Raw genomic sequence first — 19,450 nt, forward strand, 5'->3', positions numbered from 1 at the left:
TTTAGGGGCACATATGTTGTGTTATAGCAGAATGGTTGTAATTGAAAGGTTACCCTATTTTTTTTTTCCAAGTTAGTCTTGAATTTTAGTTAATTCATTGTAATAGTGTGATTAATCTAGTAAATTTACAAATTATATATGTGATAAATCAGATATAGGAATTCAGTGGGTTTGTCTTTAAAGCGTGTCAACTATGAGGGCCTTAGAGAGAACTGTCATGAACACATCACCTCAATTCATAATTAAATTGTGTAATTTATCATTGTGAAGTTATTAAAATTTACATGTTGGGGGAATTTGGGGGAGAAAAAGAAATTACAAAATTGTATAAAATTATGATCTCTGGTAAATTTGTATTTACAAATTGGAAAGATGGAAACCACCATGTTAACAGTGGTTATTTTTGTGTGATGAAATTATAAAGAAGTTTTATTTGCTTATTTGTACTTTTCTTTATTTTCCACCTTAAGTAAATGTTACTTTTATAATCAGAAAAAAAGGAAAACTACAGAGAGAGAGAGGGAAAGCACGCCAGTGAGTGTGTCGGGGGATGTGGTACTAATGACTTAATTCATTTCTTAGTGAAGGTCTTAGGAAAACAATCCAGAATGAAGGGAAATTAGTAAATCTTGCCAGGAATTCTATTTAAAATTTTAATATAGGGCTACTTTTCATTTTGTGCCCACTATATTCTTGACACAGTACTAGGTTTTTTTCTTCATACCTTATCTCATTTAATCCTCATAACAATCTTATGAAGTTGAGATACCATCCCCACTTTATGAGAGAATAAATTGAGGCTTGAAGAGGTTAAATGTTTACCTGCTCCTTAGATACTACACTGTTACCATTATGGTGTATTACTTTTCTTTTTCTCTGGGGAAATGTGTATTTTGGAAACACTTTCATTGATTTTTTATTTGTAATAAGAAAAACACTATCATCTTGTTCTCTAAATTAGGGAAAAAAAACATATTTCCTGGGGAAAAAAGGTTGTCAACTTTTGTGGAGAGGGACCCCATGGCCTTATAACATTTTAGAATATTGCCATTTGAGACTTATAGATCTATATTTAGATTCCATTATAGGAATAAATGTTACTTCAATGCTTATCAGTGAAATTAAGCTGGGGCCTCTGTTCCATATAGCATTCTTATTTGATACGTTCATGTTTTTCTCTAAAAAGTCAAATAATAGCATTAACAAAATACAAAAGAAATTATTGGCTATCTGAAGTGCAGAAGTCTGTTGGTATGTTAAAAGTATTTAAAAATATTTGCCAACTAAACTCTGCTGATTAAGTAATCACATATGTCTATTCAAACTGTTATTAAAAATAATTTTATTCACCTTATGGGTAAGAGTGACTTAACTTTGATAAGTTCACTTCTGCTCTTGATCATAATGTAAAATCACCATTTGATTAGTCTTTAAATTCTCTAAAACTATCACTGGACTAGTTGTATTGATTTGGAAATGTACTTTGTCATGTGAACTTAATCCTTAGGTCTGGTTACCACTCATATAATTGTGCTGAAAGAACCCAGAGTTGTTCCCACTGTAATACACTCACCTTAGAGAAAAGATAGTTTGGGGTGAACTAGGGAAACTAAAATTCTTTGCTTTAGAAAGTAAAATTCGGCTTTGAAGAGCTAACAACAAAAACTCAAGGAGGATCCACAGCTTCAGCCTTTGCCATTTGGATTCTTCCTTTCGGAACCCTGCCATTCTTGGAGGAAGCAAAAGCAGCCCGTGTGGAGGAGAAGCCTGGCACCTCAGCCAACAGCCAGCTCTAGTTCCCATTAGATGTCCTTTTATTGCTTAAAATTGGTAATTCTTATAGCATATGAATGATCTCATTTATTTAGAGTTAACTAGAAAATTATGGATTTAGTATACTAACATTGAAGCCTTTAAGTACAGGCTATCCTTAGTTAAAATGAGTTGTTAGTTAAAATAGAATGATAAAGAACAGAAATGTGCATGAATAGCATCTGTCTGTAAGCTAATCAAGAAAATGGGAGGAGCTATCAGGAGAATGACAAATTAAAGAAAGTCTTTTTGATTATTACAAGATAATTACTTTCACAGATCTTAATTGTAGCATAATTACAGCTCTTTCTTTCACCCAGAAACTACATTCTGAGAATTTTGTTGCCAAAACAAAAATTCAAAACCTTTGGATGTTGTAAAATAATTCTGTTCAGTTATAATTGTGTGTGTACCTGTGTGTGTGTGTTTTTAGGGCTAACATGAGTCCAGGAGGCCAAGAAACAATTTTTATGGTGGTTTTTGTTCAAAAATAGTTACTTAATATCATTAAATGTGTAATAGGCTCAGTAATATAGAGAAATGTTACATGATCGATCAACATTTATTGAGCACCTGATTTGAATTAATTATTAAGTAAGCTGGAACACTTCTTTTATAATCAAATTAGTGAAAGAGAAGATAAAGACACACATAGGTGACCAGGTGTCATATAAGTGATAACCGAGGAGAGGGGACAACTCACTGTGGGTTTGAATGACTCCATATAGAGAATGTGGGAACTGAGTTGGGTGGTAAGAGATGAGTTAGCAACATTGTAACAAATATGAAGAAAGGATGTGGCATTCTACATGAAAGTTCAAGGACAAAGGAACAAAGGCACAGAAATGTGCAAAAGAGTGTTTGGGAGTCGGCAGATCAGTGTAGCCAATGTGAAGTGTTCACGTCTGGAACACTTCGAAAGCAAACATCAGAAAGCTAGGTAAGGGCCAGAAAGTTGAAAACCCTACCCCCTGTTTCTACTGTTCTTTTTTTCCCCCATAGCTGGGGATAAAATGATATACTAAATGTAGTAGTGGTGGTAGAAATAGAAAACATATTAGAGTCACTGAAAGAAACTTCTGTAAACAGGTGGTGAGATAACCTAGTATGAAGTTGTTATTAAATGTTAGAGTGTTATGCATAATAGGAAGTTTGAGTCTTTAAATGCAGGTTAAAATAATGAAAGACTTGACTCTTGCCAGCACTTTCATCTCCCTGAAACTCATATCCTTCTGTATACCTGCCTTATAAACATATATCCCTGGATTATTATAAGCTAAATCCAAGCTGCCTCACTCTCTTGATTTCTTTTATATCAGTTGGTGTCACCATTATTCATCCACCCAGTCATCCAATTCAGAATTCTGTGAGGCATTCTAGTCTTCTCTCACTGCTTTACCATCATATCCAGTCAATCACTCGTCTATTTATTGTGTCTCCTAAATAGCTCTCAACATAATTCCTTTTCTTAATCCATACTGCTTAGTTACCCCAAATCTTCTCTTTCCTAGAAATTATAGTAGCCTTCTAACAGGTTTTATTTCCTCAAGCCTCCCCCACCTCAGCCCATTTTCTAACTGATGTCACAAATATTTTTTTACAAGACAAATATAGGGGCCCACCCGGTGATGGTTAAGTTCATGGCTCTGCTTTGGTGGCCTGGGGTTCGTGGGTTTGGATCCCGGGCGTGGGCCTACACACCGCTCATCAAGGTATGCTGTGGCGGCATCTCACATACAAAATAGAGGAAGATGGGCACAGGTGTTAGCTCAGGGCTAATCATCCTTAAGCAAAAACAAAAAAAATATTGGCAACAGATGTTAGCTCAGGACCAATCTTTCTCACCAAAATAAATAAATAAAAGACAGATACAATCCTTTTAATATTGTCTATTGTTTATATGAAATCCAAGGTCTTGAGCATGGCATTCATGATGTGGCCCTTGCCCATGTCTCTAGTCTTATTCCTTGAGAGAGGTTCAGGGATCATAGAGAACAGTATATAGTTCCCCAAATGTGTCATGTCTTTGTATTTTCTATTCCTTTTGCCTGGGATGTTGTACCCACATAGACTCATCTATTCTTTTCTAAGTAGCCTGACACATTCCTATTCCTTCCTAAAAATTTATCCGTTCTGGAAGGCTTTTTTGATCCATCCCTTTGCAGGCAGACCGGCATTCCCGTTTTGGTCATCTCCACGATAGCTCCGAACATTAATTGTGGTTGTGCATCCATATTTATTTACCTGATGTGTCCTTAAGTCAGCACTTAGGCTTCATTTATCTTGGTACTCCCAGGACTTAGCCGAAGACCTTCCAAATAATGACTCTTAAAAAGGAAAAAAATCTGTTGAATAAATTAATAGTTCTTTATAAAAGTTATAATATTTAATTTTAATCTTAGGAAGGTTTAAATATACATAACAGTTTTTCTTCTTTAACTTGTGTTATAAATTACCAAACTTGATTGTAAAAATTGCTGTTTATTAAATGTCTGTTATATGCAGGTGCTTTGTAGTTACCTTTAAAAAAATTATCATGAAAAATGTCAAGCTACACAAAAGCAGAAAGAATACTGTAAAGAACCTCCAAAACCCATCACCAGATTCAATATTGGCAAGATTTTGCCACTCTTACCTCATCAGTTCTGTATTGTTATTGTTGCTGAAGTAATTTAAATTAAATATCCTTTCCTTTTACCCCTGCATAGGTTAGTATGCATTTCTGAAATACATGAACTCATTTTTGTATAACTATAATGCCAGTATCACACCTAACAAAATTAGTAATAATTGCTTGATACCGTCTGTTATCCCATCTTAATCAATTTCCTTCCAGTTGTTTAATGTCATTTTAGAGTTGACTTTTTCTGAATTAGGTCCACCATTAACATTTGGTAATGTTTTTTAAGTCTCTCTTAATAGTAGTACCTCCTGTTTGTTGTTGTTTTTCTTGCCTTTAACTGATTGGGTCAGTTGTCCTATAGAATATTTCATAATCTGGATATTTTTCTGTGTTTCCTCATGTTGTCATTTAACTTGTTCCTCTATTTCCTATTAATTTGAAGTTTGGGCTAAAGCCTCGATTAGATTCAGGTTCAAGTTATTTTTTGGTATATAGAAATTTTCCTCATCCTTTTTTATGGCTGTATTGATGGGTTAGATTCCTGGAAGTGTGGGATTGCTGGGTCAAAGGATAAATGCATATCTAATTTTTCTGGACATTGTCAAATTCCTATCTGTGAGGGTTTTTTGATTTTGCATTCCCACAATTTTGAGAGTGCCTGTTCCCCTACAGTCTTGTCAATAAATATGTTTCCTACCTTGGGTTTTTGGCAATCTGATATATGAAATATAATATTTGCTTTTCTATTTTTATGAGTAATTTCTTCTAATTGCCCAGTTTTTGTTCATTTTTCAATTTGGTTGTTGATTTTTTTCCTCTTGATTTTCGGGAGCTCCTTATATAATTGGAGTATTAGTCATTGTCTGTGTTAAATTGCAAATATTTGTGATCTGATTTTGCTTATGGTGTTTTTGTACCATGCAAAAGTTTTTTGTTTTATATTTTGTGTATGTGTGTATAGTTGAATTGCCAAATTGTTTTATTGTTTCTGAATTTGAGTCATCATTAGGAAAGTTCCATTGGTCTGTGAGTCTGTTCATGTGCTAACACAACTCTTAATTATAGAAATATTATGTTTCTGTATAACATAGCTAGCATCCCTCCTACATTGCTCTTCTTTTACAGAGTTTTCTCGATCATTCATGCTTGCTTAATTGATTAAAAGTTTATTTCACAAATAAGAAAATGAACACTTCCATAGAAGTTCTATGACCATGTAGTAATGAGAAAAATAAAAAATAATAATTGTTCTTAAGGATTTCTTAATACTTTGTTTTAATATGAAGGTTAATGTAGCAATCTTTTTGCAGATGACTGAAACCATTTATAAGAATACATAATTAAAAGGAAGAGAGACAAGAGTGTATTGGAAACATTTATTTCAATTAGTGGTTCCCAAAGTGTGGTCTGTGGACCTCTAGCACCTTAGCACAAATCAAAGCCATGACATCACACTGTAATCGTAATCGCTGTTTTCCTCAGCACCCTGAATTCACAGTAAAAATGTCAGTTTCACTCAAGAATATCCTTGATGAAACAGTAAAAATTAAACATTTTATTAAATTTCAACCATTGAATACTTATCTTTTTAATAATCTCTGCTTCAAAATGGAAGATCTGCACAGAACTCGTCTGCATGCCGAAGAATGATGGTTGTCTCAAGGAAAAGCAGCCGTGTGACTGAGTTGTGAGCCAAACTAGTCACTTTTTATGGAACACCATTTTTACATGAAAGAATGACTGACTGATAACTGTGGTTATACAGACTTGGGTATTTGGCAGACATTTTCACAAAAATGAACATTAAAGGAAATAACTCACAGCATTTATTGCCAATGATAAAATTTGAGCTTTCAGGAGAAAAGGATTTTGGAAAATTTGTATCTTCTACCATGAGCTTAACCATTTCCCAATATTTACAGATTTTTGTGATGTGATCGGTGGTGGTATTAACAAATTTTATTATTAATACCATATTAAATGTATCAACATTTGGAAAACCTGCAAAGGTCAGTGAACCAATATTTTCTAAATGACCACTGGTTAACATTACAAAATCATGCATGGGTAAATGACTCATTCAAAGTACAAGATAAGCCAATGGATTTTAATGTAACAGAGTAAGAAGTTTATTGATATGATTTCAGATTCCACATTTCAACAAACTTTTTTTTTACTTTCTTTTTATTGTGGTAACATTGGTTTATAACATTGTATAAATTTCAGGTGTACATCATTATACTTCTATTTCTGCATAGATTACATCATGTTCACCACCCAAAGGCTAATTACAATCCATCACCACACACATGTGCCTAATCACCCCTTTCGCCCTCCTCCCTCCCCTCGCTTCCCCTCTGGTAACCACCAATCCAATCTCTGTCTCTATGTGTTTATTTTTTTGTTTTTATCTTCCACTTATGAGTGAGATCATACGGTAATTGACTTTCTCCCTCGCAGCAAACTTTTAAAAGCCACCACTTGTCAAATTTTAGGGTAGTGTGAAAGAATGTCTAAAATTATCTGAAAGGCTATTAAAATACTCCTCCCTTTTCCAACTACATATCTTTGTAAAGCCAGATTTTCTTCATGTTGTGCAACCACATATAGCAACAGAATGCAAAAGCAGATATAAGACTCCAGTTCTCTTCAATTAAGCCAGATATTTACACAATTGTGAAACAATGCTACTAGTCTCAGCAATTTTGTTTGTTTTGGAAATGACAGTTTGCAAAAAATTCATATGTGTTAACATGTAATGACTTTATTATGTCTATTTTTAAATGAATTAATAAATACTTAAAAATTTCCTGTGATTTAATTTCTAATATGGTAATTATTGATAGATACTACTTACATAAAAGCTTTTGGAGTCAATAATTTTTAACACTATAAAGGGGTCCTAATATCAAAAAATTTGTGAACCATCTATTTAAATAAGCATAACAATTCATGGGTTTTTTTTGTGTGTGTGTGAGGAAGATCAGCCCTGAGCTTACATCCATGCCAATCCTCCTCTTTTTGCTGAGGAAGATTGGCCCTGAGCTAACATCTGTGCCCACCTTCCTCCACTTTATGTGGGACGCCGCCATTGCATGGCCTGACAAGCGGTGCACCAGTGTGAGCCCGGGATCCGAACCTGGGCCGCCAGCAGCGGAGTGCGCACACTTAACTGCTACGCCACAGGGCCGGCCCCACAATTCATGGTGTTAATTCTGCTTACAATAGATTTTAAGTTTATCTGTATACATTAAGTACATTAAAGCACAATTTCGTTCGTAGTCCTCTGTTTATAGTCTTAGGGGTTTACGAAATAGAGCAGAGATGAAGTTAATGAAAATTCACTATACAGATCAGATCTATTTTTATTCCATGAGAAAATTAAAACACAACTGTTCTTTTCAAAACTAGAAACAAAAACTTCTGTTTTTCTTGTAAGTTTCATTAAAATTGAAGTTTAATATAATTCAGTGTAAAATCAAATGTATTTTAATTTGCTCAGTTGTTGTGTTCCTGGGAGGCTGTATGAAACTTACTTTCTCAATTTAAATAAGAGCATGAGTTCTTGTTATTTTTGACTACTCCGTGTGTAAAGAAGTATTGGTTTTCAGATGGCTAAAATGCTTATGTTTTGTAAATCTCTAGAAATCAACTGTATTTAATGTTTTTTCTCCGATTCTTCTAATCTGAGCAAGTGACCTGTGTTTTATTAATCTGTGTTTTGAAACACCTGGAAACTATTCTGTCATTCTGTATTCCATTTGAATAACCTAAAGGCCTTTTGATTTTGTTACAATCTAGGTGATAGGTGCTGAGTATAGAGGTTTGATTTAAAACTCTACTTTTCCCTCATATACCAAGGTTAACATGCACAGCATATTTTTTGTTTCTCCAAAAGACTGGTAGCTATCAACTGTCAAATGAGTAATACTAGAATGTTATGAAACTGTAATTATCTCTAGTGGGAGTCTTACTTTCTAAAACTCTCAATTTTAATTTCTTTAAATCTAACTGGGACATAATTTTAATAGGTAAAGCTTTATAAAATTCAAGGCGAGTTTTTACTATTACGCAATACAGAACTAAAAATTGTTTGTATGGAGGTAAAGCCCTTATTAATACTTTTGTGGAACCTGGGGAGAGATCTTATAATTAGTGGTAGAAAAGTATATTGTCTGTATGTTAATAAGGAAGCATTGAGTTTTAGGTAGTTATTGTGGACTTGCATTATCTCAGGTACAAAGACTTAAGAAGCCCTCATTTCCTTGGGCTTCAGCCAAAATTTTAACAGCATATTCAACAAGTATTTTTTGTAGTTCTGCATCTCTAAAGAAAGTGCTCAACACTTAAAAGCTTATATAGAAAGCCTTTGTTGCTCAAGATTAGTGTCACAGCATGCAATATTATTACTGATTTCTAATAAAATAGTGCAAATTATAGGAAATTGCAGATATTACTTGTTTTAACAACATAAGAAAATAAACAAATGGGGAAAAGTGAATATTTGTCACATAGGGAACCCAGAGGGTACAAAGAAGGTAGTGGATTGATGTCTAGGACTGTATTTATTAGTTTAATTTGTTGGTGTTTCTCAAAAAGAATACAGAGAAGTGCCTCAAGTCCACAGGACGCTCTTACTCTGTTGAAGGAAGGACAAGAAAAGGGGTGGAAGACTCTGCACCAGACTCCTGTCTCCATAATTCAATTGAACAAATACATGAATATCTATTATTTTCATGTTGCTATGCTATAATGCTACAGATATCATGTTAGAAATTGATCCTGCTCTTTAAGGAGCTCATTTATGGTCTGAAAGGAGTGATAAGATAATGATATATGTTAATAGCTTTAACAGAGAGAAACATAATATAATTGTGACTCTTAAGAATAGGTTTAAATTCATAGAAGAGCTTGGGAATTAGAGGGAGTGGAGGGGGGCCAAAGGAGTCAGTATTTGAGCTGGGTCTTAAAGGAAGAATGGGTAGCATTTCAATAGAGATAAAAAGGGAAGGCAGAGCCTCAGGAAATGCTGGTTCAAATATATCTAAATTCCACAGAACACAGAAAAGACCTGCTGTATTAGAACTACCAGTTTTTAACTTACAGATGAATCTAACTTGATTGATTTATGCTACTCTGTGGCATTACACAGAAATTGGAAAAGGAGATATATTCTTTGCTACCTGCCTCTGGATGGCACTGGACATGACCGAGATTTTAGATTTACTTCCAGTTTAAAGGATTAGTGGTAGTATGATGCTAATGGTGTAGTTGAAAAACTATCCTACCCCCATATTTGTTCTTAATATTTCCACCTTTGTAGGTTTGTGTCACTCTGTGGTTGTACGGGATACTAGTGGTCCTTTTGTTTTTAGAAGTTTGCTATTCCATAGTCAGTGTATAAATATAAAAACTTGCTGGCACTTTGAACATGTTCTCTATGTGTTCTGATGAGTGAAATGTAAAGGATTTTGTTACTAGCCGAGGAAAAGCTCATTTAGAAACTCAGCTATACATTGCAAATTTAACTCATTAGCTACCCTTTGCTATGTGGATATACATTTTTGATTCTTCTAGTGCTGGGATGAGGTCCATTCATCTTTGCATGCTTAACTGCATCTACTACAGCAACAACTACTGCCGATTTCTGCTATTAATAGTGGTACTCATAGCTACCATTTCTAGAGTACTCAGTAGGTGAGTTTGTCTATTTTTAGGCCCACATTGGTAAAACAAAATTTACCTAACGGTTCCTACCAAATGGCAACCAAGGTTTTTTGTTTTTTTAATGAGTTACTTAATCATGATATCTCATTATTTCTTGGGACTCAGTTTTTGAAAAGTGAAATAGAAAAAAAAATAATACTGTTGTTCAAATGACCATTATGTAAAACTTTCAAAAATGGACCAGAAATTTACCTCACACCGTACACTGTACTAAAGTTGAAATACTCAAAGATGAACAAGGCACTATCCTGGCCCACCTGGAGCTGACAGCTTAGTAGGGGAAAGAAGAGGTAAAGAAATTGCTAAAATACAATCGATAAATGCATTGCTTTTAGTGGAAATGTTTTTGACATTTCAAGTTAAAAATTTTAATCAGTATGTGTTGTTGAAGAAGGCTGAAATTCACACTATTCATAACAAGATCTTTGCGATGTTCCTCAAGTGACTCTACCCAGAGTTGTTGCAGGCAGGACATGACAGCCTTGGTTTTAATAGTTCAGTTAAAAGGAGTCCACTTCTGAGCCAGCCCTGATGGTCTTGTGGTTAAGGCTCTGTGCTCTCACCACTTTGGTGGCCCAGGTTTGTTTCCCAGTTGTGGAACCACATCACCCATCTGTCAGTTGCCATGCTGGGGTAGCGGCTCACATAGAACTAGAAGGACTTACAACTAGGATATACAACCATGCACTGGGGCTTTAGGGAGAAGAAAAGAAAAAAAAAGAGGAAGATTGGCAATAGATGTTAGCTCCGGGTGAATCCTACCCTGCAAAAAAAAAAAAAAAAAGGAGTCCACCCCTAAAGTCTCAGGCCTTTAGCATGAGACAGGATTCCCCACTTATGGAGGAAAATTTTGAGTGCTCTTTGGAATGTCAGTGAATTTCTGCCGCACCCTGTGGTGCCTGGCTGGACTCCTGATCTTCAGTGATTCCTTGCACCACTCCAGTTCTAAGTAACAGAGATGATGGTGTGATTTGAAAGATTCTCACCCTTGGTGCTCTTGCCATTTTCTGCTTCCAGATCTTTTCTCACTAAATGACCTTAGATCTCAGTTATTACAGTACCACGAAGGTCAATGCGTATTTTAATCTATTGTAGAAGTCACAATTTTGTTAGTCTTTGGGCTGTTTTGGGATGGTGGGAACATAATGTACATTCCAGGTAATGGTAGACATTTAAATTTGTGTTTACTGTAAAATTACCAATCTATTACAATTAATCTAATTTAAAACCTGTTCTTTTCTCATTTAGGCATAGAGAGTTTTTATCTCTGTGTTCCTTTCTATTTGCCCTTTCCTTCTGAAATATGTAATGTCATCAATTTCTATAAACACAGCCATTATTCCTGAGGTTGTCTGCCAGGAATAAAAAGATGGCATCAGCATTATTTCATACTATAGAGCCACCTGTCCATCTCTGCCCTTTTTGCAGTGGTCTCTGCCAAAATGGAACATCTATAAAGAATAGAAGGAGAGTCAACAACTGAAATTTACTATTCGTATTGGTAATTGTAGTTGACTTTCTTATAGTCACACTTAAAAATTTTGTTTGGGGCATGTGTTTCATGTTTAAGGTATTTTGTCATTGTGGTGTGTTAAAAAAGAATGTTGAAGCTATTAAACTATCTTCTAAGGATATCTTTAAAAATTGTAGGATTAGTATGCTTGGTGGAGTCAAATTTCTGCTTTGCCAGAATTTCTTATATGTTGAATAGATTTTTTTAATAAATCTCTTCGTTAAGTGTCTCTGTGTAAAATTACACGTATTACTCTCAATATTCTTCTCTCCTATAGAGCTAAATTCATAAGCAGCTTTTACACTTTAATGGATAGAATGTATTTTTTTATTTTTCCATTTTTTAATGAAATAAACTGAAGAGATAAGTAAAAATTAAATTTAATAATTTATTTTAAAAGCATTTAGTAGCTTAAAATGCAGCAATTAATTCTCTTTGGCAGTCAGCTTTTTAGGGCCAGGTAATTTGCTGATTACCTCTAAAGACTCATAATTTTAAGAATTTCTAACATCCAAGTGTCTTAATTTTCTATTGGGATTAATTTATATAAAGTGATCTAGTAAATTGGCTTAGCTGTTAAGTGTCAAAATAAGCAGTTTTCTAAATATAATTCATCTTTATCCATTCAGTGTTTTGTTTTCCAGCAGATAATTACTTAATAGGCATAATCACAACTGATGAATTTCAAGCATAACTTCATTCAGCTATAATAAGATATTTGAAAAAAGAAACTTTCCTTGTGGTAGTGTTCTTGAAATCACAACCCTTGTAAAATAATCTCTTAGAATATATAGAACTGACACATAGAAAGTATCAGTTCCTATTTTATAACTAGTTTTTTCTCGATTGAAATCATAGGATTTTATGGACAAAATCTGAGCAAATTCTGTGACTGTTGTCTAAGGTAAACCCTTTTTAATTTTTTAACCCTGGTCAACATTTTACAGAATTTCTTCTTTTTAGTTAGTGACTTGAACATTGTCATCAAGTTAAGAGTCTGAAGAATGGTATCTTCCAACTATTCTGCCATTGTAGTTAATTTGTTGGTTTTATTGGTTTTCCAGTTTTAACATCCAAATCAATTTTTATTTCTATGAAGTTACCTTAATACATATTTATTATGGTTTTCCTGAATTTTTAACCATTTTGTATTTTTGCATCATTTCAGTAGCTGAAATCAGGACTAATCAATGCTATGGAGCAATGCTGTACCATAGAAACTTTGGCGATGATAGAAGAATCCTAGATTTGCATGGTCCAGTATGGTACCCACTAGCCACATGTGGCTATTGTACACTTGAAATACGACTAGTGCAATTGGGGCACTAAATTTTATTTAATGTTAATCAACTTAAATTTAAATAACCACATGTGACTAATGGTTACTATAATGGACAGTGCAGCTAAAAAACCTCAAGTGCTTGTTTTTTGGTTTTAGATTTTCATAGAAACAAAACAAGACTCATAACTTAAAGGCCGTTGTATAAGATTCACTAGTATGATCAAAGGCATTTGTTCCCCAGAATAAGATATTAGCTTTATATGTAAAGAGAGGAAAATATGGCAATATTAAATTAGTGCAGCTACAGGTTATTTTCACCTAAAGAACAACCCTTGAATTCTTCAATAAAAGTAGCATCTGTTGAGAAAATGTAGCTATTCTACTTGTGGTGTTTTGTTTTACATTAGGGAAAATTGGCAGGAGAAAAATAAAAATAAGGCATTATTTTGTTTTGTGCTTTGCAGTTTTTACATTTTGATGTGTTACCTTCTCAAAGCCTCCCAATAAGAGGGAAAGCTAAGACCTAGAATTGCCATTATTCTCAGTTGTTAGGGGAAAATATTTCTTAACTCTTATGGTTGAGAAGGGTCTGTGGAGAAGATGACTTAAAGATTTAGGGGGGAAAAGGCAATCAGAGGATTTGGCAACTGTTTGAATGCAGACTCCTAGAATGAAGAGTCAAAGATAATTGTAAATCGGAGCTAGGGTTACTGATCTGTGTGGTGATTTTATAACTTAGAGAGGAAACTGAGGAGGAACATCTGGTTTGGGGTAGAAGATTAGTTTTAAATGTTGATTTTAAGGTGCTGATATTACAAACAGAGGATGTCACAGGCAGTTCAAAACACCCCAAAGCCAGGCTGAAGGGCAGAGAAGAGCTAGTTCCTAGCTAGATATAAAAGATGCAGGAGTCAGTTGCATGGCTTGCTTATTTTCATATCACATGCCCTTTTTTCTCATTTACCTGCTCCACCCTCCTCCCCCCAATATAGTGACTGTCACACAATTCAGTAGAATTTTGTTTGCATAAAGAAGATATAAGCCACGGACAAGAACACTCAGTTGAGAGAATGAATATTGATGAAAGAAATGCAGGGAATGTCTAGGAAGAGTGTAAAAGTGGTCAAGGAAGTAAGTGGATTGGATGGTTTGGTGTTACGGAAGCCGAGCAAAGAGAGAGCTGCACAGAAAGAGGCAGATCTGGATTGTGCAGGGAGGTGAGAAGGCTGATGATTACAAAAGGGAGCCTTTCAGCTGGGATCTGAGGAGTGTGCTTACATACAAAGCAGAAAGTAGTGGTTGCCAAGGGCTGGGGAGTTGTTCAGTGGGTGTAAACTTTCAGTTATGCAAGATGCAAAAGCCCTAGACATCTGTTTTACAACATTGTGCTTACAGTTAACAATACTGTCCTGTCCACTTAATTTGTTAAGAGGGTAGATCTCATGTTATGCTTTTTTTTTTTACCATAATTTTTAAGAAAGGGAGAAAAAGAAAAAAAGTTCTTGATATTTTTCTGAGACTGTAATGTGAGAGGAAATTGAGACAAGTATTCTTGAAACTGGCTGATTTTTTTATTTTGTCTTTTCCTGAATTGCCCCAATCTGGGTTTACTCTTAATTTGGTTGAAAGCATTTCTGCAATTACATACCTTAAAATGCTTGGATAAGGGATTGAGCAGGTGTGACCACCAAACCAATATCTCTGCAGAGCAGTCATTTAACATTTCAAAAAAGCATTAAAATGCCTGAAGATGTGATGAAGAGTCTAGAGCGGCACTGTCTGGTAAAACCTTCTGTGATGGCGGATGGAAACGTCTGCCCTGTCCTGAACAGTAGCAATAGCCACATGTGGCTTTTGAGCACTTGAAATGTGACTACATGATTGAGGAACTATATTTTTAACTTGATTTAATTTTAATTAATTTAAATTTAGTCACATGTGGCTGATGGCTACCATACAAGGCAACACAAGTCTAGCAACTTCAGAAAAGTTAATCAGGGTATGAATGAAATAGGAACTCGGTCCTGGGCATTTTGGATATGAAATAAAAGCTGAGGGAAATGTATTACGAGGTATTACAGGAGACCAGAACTCCAGCTTTATGTTTTAAAGTGAATCTTTTGGATATAGTGCCATCCTATTTCTTTTGTATTTGATCTTATCAACTTAAAAACATACAGAGATAGAGAGTAGGTGGGGGAAGAAAACTGTCTGTAAATGAGTTTACAGTGGAATTTATAAGCTGTGTTGATCATTTTTTAAATTTTGTTTTTTTCACCTTCGTATAAATACACAAAGCAGCCAACTGAGACAATAGTAGAGTCCTCGCCATAAAAGATGCTCCTTATACAGAAGCAGGAACTAGGCTGATCATTTCAGTAGTGATGCCATTTTAAAAATACAACAGAGGAAGGATACATGATGGTAAACTTAAAAATGATGTTAGTTTTCCCTTCTGTTTAGTGTATCAACAGCTCTCGTAGGTCAGGCCACCTCATCTCTCCCCTGGGCTATAGCAGACACTTCTCAGCTGGGTTTTCTTTCTTTTTTTCTTTGTTTTTGTGTGTGTCTCTCTGGCCCAGAGGCTACATCACCCCCAGAATTGTATTAGATCCACATCTCTGCTTAAGAAATTGATTAAATTAATGGAGAAGGGAGAGAAAGAGAGAACAGAGCCCACGATTAGGCTTTGCTTTCTCTGGTGAATTCATAGAAACTCTCGTGGTTTTCCCCTTGGAAGCAGGTATCTGTTGATGCCTACTCTGTTGCCTCTTCATGGTTTTCTCTTTGCCTCTGCTTCTGAGTGCTCTTTTGCTTCTCTTCTCTCTGTCGGAATATATAACTTTCATACAACTCTAGTAGTAATCTGGAGTTACTTCTAGTACTCTAGAATCTTACGGGTCCAGCTACTTACCCTCAACTCTATTTGGGCAGAACTTTTTCATCAAGGGGCTGTAGATCAGCGTCTGTGTTGATTGGTCTAGTCAGCTGTGACAGGGAGACAAGGTCATGTGAGATAGATATTGCCATCTTCAGATAAGGAACCACCTAGAGTTACTTCCTCAGTTTAAAAGTTTCCAGAGGAGGGCTTGGTGGCACCTATTAATACACTCTTTTCCGGTAGACATCTGTTCCTATGTTCTTCAATTGCCCGCTCAGTCTTTATAATCTTTATAAACTGTGGCATAGTCCCTACCTTTTATGTTATGGTTTTGGAGGGCTTCTTTTTCAGAACTTTAGAATATTACTTTTATTATAGAAAATTAAGCGACCATTTCTCCTATCTCTTCTCTTGGCTGAGAAGGACTTCAAAGCCTGGGAGCCTCCCTCTGACTATTCCTACTCCTCAACATGCCTATGGAGAAGGAAGTTATTCCCTAGTTGGAATTTTCCTGGATTATAGATAATCACACTTAAATGAGGGCACGAAAATATTTTTCAATTAAAAAATTTAACAAAAAAATTAACTTAAAAAAAAAATCTAGCACTCAGACATACCATTGGCAATTTACTAGTTATTAATACTAAATAGAACAGCAAGTAGAGCAGTAGCATTGTTTTGTTCTCCATTTCTTAGATTAAATTAATCTCTACTTCTCCAAGTTTTACATTTTTTTTTGCTTAAAACTTCAAAACTTCATATTAGATATGCTTATTCCTATTTTATTCAGGAAAAAACAGGTCAGGTCATTGCTTTGGGGAGTTGGATGTAATCCTCTTTGAATTTGACTTTTCCTTTAGCTTTCAAATTGAGGTCTAACAGTGTGCTAATATACTGTTAGATACGATTTTATTATGGAGGTTGATGGTTTTCAGTCATGTCAAATATGGGCTAGAAAATCAATGGTGCTGTAGAATATGACTGAGGAAAATGACATTTTGGGAACCTACCGTGCACCCAGCACTATGGTAGGAACTCGCCCCATTATCTTATTCACGCAATGGCCCTTTGGATTTTCTTTGATCTGAGATGTAACACTTATTGATTTTACATAATTCTATTTATTTATTCTATTTATTTTAGTATCTTAGCAATAAATTTGCATCAATTTAATTTTCCTTAGAAAGTCATCATTAATACACAAAACTTTTCTTTTAAAAACAGGATAAAAGAATCAGAGTGTCTCAACCCTTGACAAGAGGACCAAGTGCCTTTATTCCAGAGAAGGAAGTGAGTTTGTCTTAAAATATATAAAGTGTGATTTAAAAAAATAACTTAATTGTATCAAAAAAATCTCCATTTTTAATGTGGAAGTAAACGTGTTTTGCTCTTGTTTCTTATTTATATGTCAGAAAACCATAGAGATATTTTCTTTTCAACTTCACTTAAAAGTTTATGTGTGTAATCTGCCTTCTTATTTCAGAGTTAGATAGTACTGCAAGGTTAGAAAAATATTTGATTTCAAATATAACTTTTCTGAAGAAAGCTGCTAACAGTAATGAAATTTAATATTAACCTGAAGGTTTTAGGTTTTAAAATGGCCGCTGTTTCATGGTGATTATAGGTTACATAAATGTTAAGAAAAAATATTTTGAAATGAAAAAGTGAGTTTCCCAACTAAACCTATTAAACAAAATATGATATTATTACATCACTAGTAGTCACTGTTTTCATTTCTAAGTCTCTGATTGGACAGAATGTCACAGACTCTCCAATATAACCTGCACCTTTGGTGAATGCAAAAATGAGAGGTTGTAAAGTGACACAAAGGAGATTATATTCAATACAAGATTTGTGCCTGTTGTGTTATATATCTCTATGAAAGATCACAGCAATGTGCAGGACCTTCCAGATTCCTAGATGTCTCGCAGATACACTTGGGCTAAGAAAAGTTTAAGAACCACTAATTGAGGAGTTTTTCTCTGCTTTGAGGAGTTAGTAACTCACATTGAATACGGTTATATATACTGATTCACTATTTACTGCAAAGATATCATTTAGCTTAGAGCACCAGCATTATCGTATATTGTTCTGAAATTAGTCAGCAAATATTTGTAGAGCAGTTTTATATAAATTGTTTTGTGCCAGGCATTGTCTTAAAAGAAGGGATAAGTAGAATTCAAATAATACATGCCAGGTCGTTGCCAAAGTCAGCAGTCCCTTCATCTTCATTTTGCTCGTTTAGTGACTTTACCATTTAAAGGAAAATGTTAAATGAAAGTTGAGAGTAATGTTTGGGGAACTCCATGACTAGCTGATCTAGGTAGCGACCGCACATTAGAGAAACTACAGAACTTGTGCCTGTTTCCCTCAAACAGCATAGGGGCTGCTCTTAGTGGAGTGATTGCCTCATAGATATAAAGACTTCCTGAAGCACAGTCATTTTCACAGTATATATTTGAAGATAATCTAGTTTGCAGAAGCCACCACTGTTTTCAGGATCTTTGCATCATATGAGTCTGTTAATGTATCTTAGGCATCAGTTAAACAGAAGAAACTTCTGCTGGGGAAGTCAAAATAAAAACAGCAAGTATTCTATCCCTAATTGTATGTGGTTTACCTGGATCCTCTTATGTTTTTAACTATCATCTTGATTCCTGTAGTTGACAAAATGGGGAGAAATGGGCAAATGAAAGTATATCTGGCTTTATAATTAGCTGAAGTGAAATTGCCTCTTTTTTACACCATTGTAATTAACATTTCCTCACAATTTACACTTTTCAAACATTATATTTCCTTCAGGATTAAATTTTCCTCACTCGATAGTGCCTTTGTGTAATTTGTACTTATTTTTCAGAAGCGGCTGTGAAGCCAGCCCTGAAGAGTAGACGGAGTCTCTTAGTAGCACTGTGGCTCTTTGGAAAGACCGTTAGTCGGGACTTTAGGAGCTGGATTCTAGTCCAGGCTCTGCTATTAACTGGGTGTATGAGCTTGAATTTAATCTTGAATCTATTTCCTTATCTAAAATAAGGAATCCATTCTTCTTCAGTCTGGAACTCTAATTCTAAAATATCAATAAATAATGGACCAATCCTAGAAATATGCCTTTCATGTCCATTAATTCCCACAGAGCTGAGTCCTTCTACAAGGTGCTAATAAGCTCTTAACACTTAACTTCAGAGCCAATTCTTGGTGTGATGCCCAAGCTATCATGGTGCATAAAGTTGTATATAAATAATCTATTTTGAGAAAGCCCTTTTGATTCCCTAGGATGAAAGATGTCCATTTTAATAACTTAAACTTGTTTTTAGTAATTAATACGATAGGCTCAAAATAGGAATGACAGTATTCTAGTGTTCTTATTAATTTTTCAATTAACACTTTTCTACAAATTATCATATTTTCCTTTGTCCCTAAAGATACTTCAGAAGGCTTTTTTTTTTAATGTTGAATAACAAAAACAAGCAAAGGATCAGACTGAAAATATCTGTCTTAAGATAATATGATTAAGGATGTTGATAGGATGTTGAGATAAAATTGTAAATATATGTAATCAACTGCCGCTGCCTTTGCCGTACCACAAATTGGTGTGACAATGGCCAGGCAAGTGGG

General features: G+C 34.8%; 1 protein-coding gene across 1 annotated transcript in view; it reads left to right on the top strand.

Moving 5' to 3' along the window:
* SESN3 (sestrin 3) overlaps positions 1–19,450 on the top strand; it is a 69,575-nt gene that overhangs the window by 23,881 nt on the left and 26,244 nt on the right. Inside the window, exon 2 of the mRNA XM_058545382.1 lies at positions 17,063–17,128. Coding sequence (XP_058401365.1) covers positions 17,063–17,128 — 66 coding nt within the window. The remainder of the gene's footprint in view (positions 1–17,062; positions 17,129–19,450) is intronic.

The sequence above is a fragment of the Diceros bicornis genome, chromosome 7, assembly GCF_020826845.1.
Source record: "Diceros bicornis minor isolate mBicDic1 chromosome 7, mDicBic1.mat.cur, whole genome shotgun sequence".
In the NCBI taxonomy this organism is placed as follows: Eukaryota; Metazoa; Chordata; class Mammalia; order Perissodactyla; family Rhinocerotidae; genus Diceros; species Diceros bicornis.